This window comes from Egretta garzetta, unplaced genomic scaffold (genome assembly GCF_000687185.1).
Source record: "Egretta garzetta isolate BGI_Z169 unplaced genomic scaffold, ASM68718v1 scaffold858, whole genome shotgun sequence".
NCBI lineage: Eukaryota > Metazoa > Chordata > Aves > Pelecaniformes > Ardeidae > Egretta > Egretta garzetta.
Window position 1 is genome coordinate 357,111 of NW_009260590.1, and position 11,071 is coordinate 368,181.

Below are 11,071 nucleotides of genomic sequence, written 5' to 3' on the forward strand. Positions count from 1 at the left end.
GGAATTTGACTGCTCTTTCATCTTGGAGTCTGGAGGGGAGAGAGATTGTTTTATAACTCTCATAAATCTCCTGCTATTGCTTTCAGAATTATTTTGTTTCTGTTTTGTAAGACGATGCTACCCTGGGCAGAGGCATCACATTTGCAGTGATGGAGAGCAAGGTGTGTCACAGAGTTCGGACCAATTTTTGGTTGTGCCCTGTGCTGAAAGTGGGTGATGCTTTTGTGGCATCTCCTGGTGTCAGCCCAGCTGCCTGTGCCTTGAACAAGCCTTCGCTTTTAAGACTAAACGAGGAGTGCAGGAGTTGCTCCGCATCCCACTGGAGACTGTGTGTGTCAGAAGAAGGGAGGCAGGATCGTCTTTGTGCATGTGAAAGCAGGAGTCTAATGTATTGCAGTGTATGGAGACTGGCAGAAAAATGATAAGCACTGAAGAATGATTTTGGAATCCTAAGTAAGGATTTTCCCATAAAATCTGAATTCTTGATATCCCATAAATCGGTTTGGGTGACTGTATATGTATATATTTTATAGATATTATACACTTTTGAAAGAACTACTGCCTTACCAAGCTGCCCATCTCTCCAGTGAACTGAAGCTTAGGCAGATATGATTCACAATATCACTGGAGTTGAAGTTTATTTGGGGAATGTCTTCCATGTTAATGGAGGCAGAGGGCTGTTCAAACACGGCTTCCTAAAGCCAGTGTAGTAACAGCCCAAGCAAACACAAAAATTAATATTGAGTCAAAGCTAAATATTTAATTTAAATTCTCCCTGTGAGATTGATTTTTTTTTTTTAAAGTGGAAAATATAGCGTCCATAAAATCAGCATTTTGATAGGATTTTCCCCGAGCAGTTCTAGCTTCCCTGTTTTGTATCCTGTTGATTGAGATGTGTCACTTCTGGGCTGTAGCTGGAGTCATGTGCATAGGATGTTCTCTCATCCTTTCTCCGAAAATATTTGCTCTGCTCATCCTAACAAATTCCCAGTAGTTTAAAAAACAATTTCTCTGCTTCTGCAACAAATTGCAGGCTAGGGAAACGTATGGTGATGTCGTGTGCTGCCTCTGCTTCCCCCTCACTCGCCCAGAAGATTGTTTTCCCTTGGCTCGTGTTGGTGAAGCTGCCGTCAGCATCCCTAGGAGTGGAGGTGCCGGCAGAAAGTGCAGCCATACCTTAACGCTGTGGACTCAGTCCGGCTTGGACACGTTCTTCCCCCAGTTACAGCCCTGCAGACGCTTTCTGTCTGTTTGTAGCACGGCCGTTTGGCTCCTCCATTAGGTATATAGAGTTCAGCTTTCCCTTTTACCTCTATCTTAATGTTATTCACTTAAAGGACCGGTTGGTGCGTGGCAGGGTTTTGCAAACCACGGGCAAATGTCGTCTGGATTAGTGGCGGTCCCTACACCGTTGCTGCGGGGGCTTAGGCTTCTGGTTAGAGGTTTATTTGAATAATGTGATACGTGCTAACCCCGGAGAGGAAACAATGCGTTGGCAGGATACATTGTGTGTTACCCGAGAAAAAAGAGGGGGCATGGGTTCATCATCCTTTCTTGCAGGATGAGGAAATATTTTTCTAATCTGCAATGTGCACACCAAGGTATATTAAATTCTGTGCACCCCCATGATGAAACTCAGTGCTGCTGACGTAGAAGACTTGCTGCTATTTCTGCCAGACCAGGGAAAAGTGGCTGTACCAGAGCAGAGAGGGTTTGAACACTCGTGTTTAGTCATTCCTCCAGAGAGCTCTATTTTCGGAGTTTCTGTTCCACACAGATTATTGATATCCACGAGGTGTGAAGCTCCTTTTTGGTAATTTTAACCTTTTTAAAGCGAGATTTCTGTGTGACAGCCTGAGTCAAACTTCAGGGGTCCTTAGCTGTGATTTTTGCTAAAAACTAGCTGGTAAACAAAAAAACCAAAAGCAAGACCTTAATTAAAAATGTAACTAAAAATGAAAAATCTAATCACCAAAGAATAAATACCTTCTGTCAAGGACAGGCTGACCGACACTTGGATTGAATCTCTGATCCCTAACATTATAGTCTGTATCTCTATCTAATTTAGATTAAACAACAACAAGTCCTTAGGTAACAGCACTAACCGTTTCCGATTTTCTATGGTTTAAGGCCAAAAGGTGATTTATGTAAGAAATCAGCGTTTACCCCAGCACTGATGGTGTTTTGAGAGACTGAAAGAATTTCAGTGGGATAAGATTTCAATGGGAGGAAATATCCGTATAATTCACCAAACAGATATGTATGGATCTTTTCAGAGAATTGCATGTGTTTAATGGTACTCCTGCTTCGCTTATCTGAATACTATTTTTGGAACACTATTAACCATATTTTTTTTCTTTAGTCTCTTTTTCCTCTAGCAAGGTTGAGATTGTTCAGCACTTCTAGGAAAAAGAAGTAATCAAGTTCCTTGTCTTTTATGGAGCCCTGAATGTTGAACAATTTGAGCCATGCATTTTTTTTTTTTTTTAAGGGTGTGCATGAGTATATATACAGAGAACTTCAAATATTATCAAATGTTGGCAAGATTTATCATGCAAAATCCCGAGAAGAGTCTTTGCCTTGAAAAACAATCTTCTAATGTTTCCTTTACTTTTTCAGGTGGATTTGGAGCCAGAAGGCAAAGTGTTTGTCGTCATAACTCTTACAGGCAGCTTCACGGAAGGTAAGGGAATTATTTTGGCTTGTTTCCATTAAGAGCTGGGCTCCGGTGCGTACTCCTGCTGCCCGTTACCATGCAGTACCTAAGGGGACGGTGCTCTGCACAGGGGCCACGTGCTGTTGTGTGCTGGAGGTTTCTTGAGCGATGGGGGAAAACTGGAAGGGGCTGTTCATAACGGGTTATGCCGTGTCTGCCCTCCGCTCTGCTCTTGGTCTGATCTCAGATCCAGGGAGCCCATTTGTGCTTGATCTGGTTCATTTATCTGAAGTTGTCCTTCAAACGGATCGGTTTTGCCACTCGTACTTTTCAGCTGGGTACCTCTTGAAGGGCAAGCTCAGGAGCATGTAGAGCATGTTTAAAATGGAACATGTTTAAAAGATCTGGGTGATTTTTATTCCATAATGATTCCCATCTACTTCACGTGCGTTTCTGTTTCCCAAGTTGACTTTGCACAGGAAACTTAGAAGTTTTTTAGTGCGACAGCTGCCCTGAAAATGTATCCGGGTGGATTTTTTTTCCTGTAACTGTCTTGTATAGTGTGGTGTTTTTAATTTCCCTTTTCTTTACTGTGATACCAGCTCTCAGTGTGGATGTGAGCTCCACTGGAGGAACCCAGGAAATCTGGGGTGGGGCTCAGAAAAAGGTTATTTTCTTCAGACCTACACCAAGGTTCTTACTTGTTTTAGCTGCGGCCTCAAACTGCATTTGTTGGGGAGGAGCTTTCTGTGCAGAAGCCAAGAATCGAGGCAGGATCTGCTTTGCTATCTGTTACTTGCAGCTGGATTTTTAATGCTTTCTCTTGTCCTGCCCCAGAAGGTGATTGCTCAGCATGAAGGCTGTGCCGGGGTTGCGGCATGGGCAGCCCACCCTGCCGTGCTCCATCTTGGATGTGAGGAGGGTGCGAGCTGGAGGAGTGCTTGCTTCAAGGGTTTTGGGGGAGCTCTGCTCTCCTGCCTTGCAGTTCCCCTAGCTTGCACCTTGCGCTGGCTGCCCAGGCCTGTCGATGCCCCTGTGGATTTGAATGCAAGCTTGTGCTTTTTTGGAGGCTTTTGGGGACCTGTCTCACTCTTGCTGAGCCAGCAGCCTGATGAGGGCTGGGGCATGGGCAGCTGCTTGATGGGGAGCTGCTGCATCCTTGGAGCTGGTGAAGATTTTGGTTTTCTTTGGGTGGTTTACACCCCAAGAGTGCTCTGATCCTGGCAGGACAGCTGTGGCCTTTTAAAGCATTTGAGCCCAATCCAGTCTGTAATCAGCTGAGCCATGCCTGAGGGCCCAGCCAGGGTTTGCAGGGAGAGGGTGTCCTCCTGCGCGGCAGCACCCCCAGCCCCATGGGGTGGAAGCGGTGGCAGGGTGCGCAGACATCCTCCCCTGTGCGCAGCTAGGGCTGCTCGACTCCCAGGGACCACGGGCAGGACGTGATTCTGCTTGCAGAAGGTATGTTAGGAGGGAGGTGTGCACAGAAAGCCTGGCTGGCTTTGACTCCAAAGGAAATGTATGGTCTGGGAGTGATGGAGAAGACGAGGAGTATCACACCCTGGCACTGCAGCAGGGCAGAGGACCAGAATTCACTTCTCCACTGAAGTTCACTTTCCATGTAAAGCTGGGCAGGCCACATAGCATCACTCCAACTTTCAGTTCTTTATCTGTCAAGTAGCGATGCATGTTTTACTCCGCCCAGGCGTTAACTCTGGGGTCTGGGAACTACTCTCACATTTATCCATGCATAAAGTTTTAACAGATCATTTACCTTTTCTCTTTTAGGGATGTGCTCCCTACAACTGTGCTTTGACAGGGAGACATGAAGATGACTTTTTTGAGTTAGTCTGGGAAAAGCTTTCTATTTGTAACCAGAGAACAGGGAGAGTGCAAAAGCGTGCTAGGGAGACGTGGAGGACTTTTTTGCAGGTCGAAGACAATGGCTCTTAGGCAGCAATAGGGGTGAAAAGGACATTAGACATTGGCTTTAATTGCCTATGATACAGTCGATGATGGAGAGAGCTGTACTGAGATCAAGAAGGTACAGGGCTCTTACTGACCAGCATGATGGTTTGTATCCACATGCAAGCATGTCACGCTTGGCCATTTAAAGCAGGGCTAAGCAGGGGTGGTGGACTTGAGCATAAACCCAAAGTGTGGTTCAAACTCACGCTGGTGGCTAAGCTGTTAAGGCATGTTGCTAAAAAGAACTCAAGAGTTTGTACTGCTACTGCTTTCCGAGGAGAATGGGAAATGTTGGAAATAGTTTATTTCTCTTTCCTCTGTCGTTACTGAGGATGTGTGGACTTATGAAACAGGAAGATCAAAGGTGGCTCTTGGGGCTTTTCTTGACTAGTTAGTCCATGTGTGGTCACATTTGGAGTTTCCAAGAATAGACATAATCCAGGGCAAGCCTGAGTGCAGATACTGACTTCTCCCAGTCGTTGGATAGCGGAGGCATCGGTCAGGGAGTGGTTTCCTTCTGAGAAATGGTGAGGTCTCTTTTATAACATCATGTTTTATTCTATTTTTTCCTGGAAATGTGTAGGCTCAGAATTGTATTTGAAATTTAAGTTTTGGGAAAGAAGTCTGAGACTAATTCACAACTTGAAACACAAAAAGGGGCTTCCCACTCGTTTGCCCTAACCTGGAGGGCTGGCCATGTCTATGGGTACACAGAAAACCCAGCATCCGTTCTCATTAGACCCCCTCAAGGTGGAACATAGACCCATGTGGAGTTTCAAGCAATATGAAGTTCAGTACTTTTGATCATTTTCTTGTGACTTATACATGGTTAAGTGTGTTCCAGATCTGAAAAGGATCCAGCCATGGTGATGTGGTGCTGCAAGAAAAGCCAGAGTCCAGCTGGTAAAAAGAGCAACATGGCAGTGTCCGTAGACCAACTCTTCAAGCCACCCACAAGCTTTTTTAGCAGTTCTTGCCTCACCGCTTTCAGTAGACCGTGGGGACAAAAGGGTGATGAGGTGGAATCAGCCTGAACTGTGGGAGCGTCTTCCCTTGAAAGGCCTCCAAGAGCTCCACTAAGCAAAGGTTGGAGGGTCAGTGCCTGCCGCTGGTCCTCACGCTGCCACCATGTGATTCATCTCAGAGAGGTTTTATGCCAAGGTGGTTGTTTTGTTTATGGAAACAGCCAAATTCAGGGTGTTGGCCACCATCGTCTAACTCCAGTAAAGTAAAAGCTACAAAAGTGGTGAAAGAGAGGGGGGATGTGGGGAGGAAGGAAGAAAAAAACACCCCAAACCAAGCAAACAAAAAACCCTGAGGTGTTAGGTTGACCTGAGACTGAATTATTTTGTTGTTCTAGAAAGCTTACCCGAAACAGGCAGTCCTGGTGGTGTTGGCAGTATGTACTTTCTTTAGCTTCACGAGTGGTTGGGGGTTTTTTTATTTGATCAAAAGTTCTTTTGACCAAAAGTTTAATTTGGTTCTGCCTCACCTACAGTGGGGATGGGGGAAAAAGGGTGGCACTGCTGCAATGGGCACAGTGTGCCCAACAAAAACATTCCTGTACTGTCAGGATGAGGGCAGTATAGAAAACGTACAGCTGGAAGGAGGTTAGTTGTTTGTAGGTTCCCATATGGCTTTTCTGTCCATCAGTGCTAACCTACTGTTTTGAGGCAGGGAAATCTGCCTGTTTCACCTGTTAAAAATGTGTAATTTTTCAGGAAGAGAAAGGAACGGAGTGATAGGAAGCGAGGGAGGTCTAGTGAAATTATCCCTGCCTGTCTTTATTTTCTCTGCTGGATGTATTTGTTGTGGTGCTAAGCTATATCTGATTATATTAACTGCCCTCATTCAGCTGACATTTCCTGTGTAAAGCAACCGGTGCAAAATTAAAATGAAAATCTCCTTACCTCGGGAGGAGATTACCTCTCCAAGCATGGCTGTGTCCCTGCTGGCAGTGCTGGGTCCCAGTGGCCCCAGCACCCCGCTGGGTGGAGGGAAGCACCCTGTCCTCCAGCCGTCTCCCTCGCTGACCTGTTCCACTCCAGGCTGTTATATAGAGAAGGTGAGGGCTGACTTCTGCCTGCCAAACTTCAGGCATTGCTTAGGAACTGATTTTTTTTCCCCTACTGCCTCCTTCCCTCCCTTGAAGAATTTTATTTAATCTTTCCTGTTTTTTTTTTTTTATTTAACCTGCCTGATAATGGGATATTTTTTTTTCAAGTCATCAAAATGATGATTTCTTTTAAAATTGCCTTATTCTTTTTACTCTGGATATAATATGTTTGGGGTTTTTTTGCTGATGGTGCCTTTAGCTTTTCTTACATCTCTCTCTTTGTGTCTCCTTGCCCCTTTCTGCTTTTAAAATAACAAAAGTGGCTTCTCCGAGAGTTCTGTCTGCAGTGGATGTGCCTCATCCATGGACGGTGAGGCGTGTTGTCAGATGAGGAGCTGGGGATGGGAGCAGGGTGCAGGGTGCTGCTGGTGGGACCAAGCAAAGCTGTAGCTGTTGGAAGGTGGTTCAGCTCTGCCCAGCCCTGAAGACCACAGGAGCTGTGGTTTAGCTGAACCTGAGTGTCCTGCCTCCCTCTGGTGACCCATGTGTGTGCCACAATCTCTGAGATAATCCACAAGATTTCAGCTCTGTGTTAAGCCTCTTTAAAGGAAAACTTCTGCTTTATTGCTCTATAAAACAGCTAGTGCTGCGTAGGGTGTAAAGCTCCCTAATGTTGTTCCTCTTCCCTAACCCTGGCCATAACCATTTCCAGGTGGGCAGTTTCCAAGTAGGGTCTTCTTCCTCACCACCCCTGGAAAGCACCTGGGAGCACCCTGGGAGGAAGACGCCATTGACTGGGGGCCGTTGCAGTTCTCCAGTGTGTTGTGCCTGAGCACCATTTCTCTGTGCTCTCCTGGGGTGTCATCTAGGTCCTCCTGGCTCTAGTTGAAGGTGACCTGGTACCCCTGAGGAGGGTCTGTCTTTGGGGCTTGTGTTGTTCGTAGCAAGTTACTCTGATGCTATTGGGGTGCCCCATCGAGTGTTGCACAGCTGTCGTCGGTGGCGTGAACTCAGACCTGCTCTCCATTGCTTGCCTGTCCTTGCTACTGAATACTGGGTTCAGCTGTGAAAGGGCAAGCCACGAATGACTTTCGTCTTGGGCAGGGGGTGATGGATTTGAAATAAAAAGCCTTGGCAATGAGTGTGGGTGAATTACTTGTGGTGTTGGTGCTTCTGGACACCTGTGAGAAGTTGTTAGAGATACTCAAGAGCAGGTGACTGTGCATGGGTCAGGGTGTTTTGCTGCAGTAAGGCCAAGCTGGACACCGAGAGGCCCCAGGTATGTGCCTGAAGGAGGCACGAACCTTGCTCCCTTGCAATACTGGAGTCCCAGAGCAAGCTGGGTCCCCTTGCAGCTTTGCACGCAGGGTGTATTGCTGTGCCCTCAGTTTGCCACTTCTTTTGCTATTTGCTCTTTTTAATTTTGAGCAAAGCTAATGAAATTAATACAGTGTAATTATTTGACTGAATTAATGAATGAAGCAAGTCCTGTAGGAAATAAAGTGCTTCTATTTTAGTGCTTCGAACTCTTGCAATTTGCTTTTTTTTTTATGTTGTCACTCAAAGTGATAATTCTGGCTTGAAGTTCAGTTTTAATTTAATTGTGAGGTAAGTAATGGTTGTTTCTTTTCTTTCCGTGTCAGGAAAGACAAAGACAAATTTGAGTTCTGGGCAAGAAATAGAACAATGAGAATATTGAAAAGCCAAGTGACTTGGTAGAGCAGATATAGCACCCGTTGCTAAATATTTAATGTCGTTAGGCTTTGCAGTGGCAAAGAAGCCTCTAGAGCAGGAAACGCTTCTTTAGTTTGCAGCTGTCACATCATGTGTTTGGGATGGTTTGTCCTCGAGCACGAAGACTCTTAGGCTTTTGCTGTCTTTTTTCTTAGAATACATTTTCCTAACATGAAGTGGTTTTTGTCTTAAGAGAAATAGCATTTCCTCTGACAGGCACCAGTAAAGATCTGCAGCCTTAAAGTCTCAGATGGCATACAGGCATTGTGTTAAGAAGGTCCTTGCTCTGTACGGTGAGGTAGCTCCTCCGCACAAAACCTCTGTCGCAGATAACGTTATTAGCTTCTTGGAGAAAAGGGAGGAAAAAAGATGTTTACTAGTCCTCTGTAAGCTGCAATAATGACTGTTTTCAGCTTATTTTTTATAGTCAAGGGACTCGTTATTGGAAACTAGGAACCAGGAATGAACAACACCCTGTTCTCAGCCCCTGGCTAGTTGGGCCACTCTTCTGTTTTGGGTTTCTAGCCCAAGCAAGAGAATTTTAAGGAATGTAGTAGACAATGTCCAGAGAACCTCCTGATCTAAGTAGGCAATGTCAGTGCAGGGTAGGATAAAGAAAGTTTTGCTATCTTTTGTTCACAGTCTGAGAACATGGAGGTCTTTAATGTGTAGCCCAAAGTCGTACGTGGCAGAGAGCAGCAGGACATGCCTTTTTCTATACACCTGTATTTTTTTCCAGTGCCTACACTCTTTGCAATGTTTTACACTTGTCATATATGTGCAAGCTGCTACCAAGGGATTTGCCTGTGCACTCCATATTGGCTCAACTCTGCATTCCCAGATGGAAGTGGGTCAGAACAATGTCAAGTCCCATGGGCGAAAAAATCCACCCTAGGTGTACTCTGGAGAAGACTGAGCCCTTGCAGACACTAGGAATGTCGTCCACAGATGCTGTGCATCTCTGCGTGGGAGGCAAGTGGACTTCACTGGATCCTCAACCTTGCTGAAAGATCAGTCAGGTTAAAAAGTAAAAGGCAATTCCAAAAGCTGATCTTAAACCCCTGAGCAGGTATTGCTCTCCTGGAGGTCAGACTCTGCAACCCTGCGTTCCAGCAGAGTTGGGTCAGCCAAGGCAACGGGAGCAAGAGCAGCTCTATCCTTGTCATGAAGTCTCCATGAGTTAAGCACAAGGATGTCAAAGCTTCTCAGCAACACTGTAGATATCAGGAGAGAATTTCAAAGTCAGAGAGACCATGAATAACCTCTTGGCGATCCTTTTCACAGGGAAGAGCCTTTGGGCATTCTGAGAAGTGTCCTTTGGGCTACGAGTTGCCATTAGGAGAAGGGGCTGTGTTGCATCTTCCCGAGTGCTGCCTTTCGCTTGTCCTGTTCAGGCTGACAGTGGCATGAGAATGGGTCACTGTAATGGGAGACAGCCCAGCCTTGGAAGTTAGACAAAGTGGATGAACTTGGAGATAATAAATGATTGTTACTGTTTATGGTGGGAGGATAGTGTGAGCAATTTTTTTTTCAAGTGAAGCCTTCAAATTTTATGTACTGCATTTCACATTTAAATATTGCAGAGAGAACCTGAGTATTTTTGCACTCTGGCACTCTCATATCTCACATAAGCCTCTCCTCCATTAAAAAAAAAGAAAGAAAAGGCAAGTTTGGTAAATTCTGCATTTTTGCAGGAAAAACAGGGGGAAAAAACCCACCCCAAAACTGTTTATTCCTGATTGCTGGAAGATCTAGGCCCTGGGAAATGACATGCTTTGCTCAGCATTATGGAAGGACTGTAACGCAGAGCCAGGAGGTGAACAGCATCCCAGCCTGCTGCGTGCCCACGAGACCACCTTTATTCCTTGGAAAATGATCCATTTGAGCTCCACAGCTATTGCAGTCCGTCTAATGCTGAGAGTTTTTTGGCAGGAATTCATGACTTGCCAAGATGTGCCAACTGCTTTGGTATCCAGAATCCAGACACGCAGCAAACAGCAGTGTCAGGGTTAACTTTACTTCCTCAGTGGGCTGTGTTTTGTCTGGGCTCTGAAACCTAGATATAAATATGCAAGCTTGCAATCTGCTCTGGGATTTCAGTGTTCCTGGCTGTAATGAGGAACAGAGAATTTTGCTTTATTTGAATGTGATTCCTGGAAGAAGTGACGATGGTTCCCAGAGGAGCTTAAATCTATCTCCGTGGCCTTGGAGGACAGTGCTGCACTGGAGTGGGTGTTTGTGCTGCAGTGAAACAGGGGGGGCAAATGTGGGCTGGAAGGAGCAGAGCACGAAGCCGCTGGAGGTCCGGACCATGATCCTGTGGCCAGGGGTGATGACGGCAGCCCTGTCCCCGGCTGCTGCGCCCTGCGCTGGGGGATGCTCTGCCATGGCCATCTCCCTCCCCACCCATTGCTGTCAAGGGCCACCCGGGTGATGCCCTGGGCTGGGATGAAAGGGGTGTGCCCCACACACCAGCACGCATTGTGGCTGGGCCTGAATTCCCCTAGACCACAATTTGCACGGTACTTGACTGCTGAAATAGGTGAACGCCTGTCCGAAAACCCCAGTAGTTTACTTAGGGTGACCCTGTAAATCTGTAGCAGAAACTAGAGAAAAAAAATGCAAACAAAACCACAACTTTTTTTTTTTTTTTTTTTTTT

The 11,071-nt window shown here is 45.9% G+C and overlaps 1 protein-coding gene across 1 annotated transcript in view; it reads left to right on the forward strand.

The window, feature by feature from the left end:
- Positions 1–11,071, forward strand: part of LOC104131459 (protein kinase C eta type) — a gene marked incomplete at its 3' end in the record, with an annotated part of 143,989 nt that overhangs the window by 114,337 nt on the left and 18,581 nt on the right. The window contains exon 5 of the mRNA XM_035900171.1: positions 2,620–2,683. Coding sequence (XP_035756064.1) covers positions 2,620–2,683 — 64 coding nt within the window. The remainder of the gene's footprint in view (positions 1–2,619; positions 2,684–11,071) is intronic.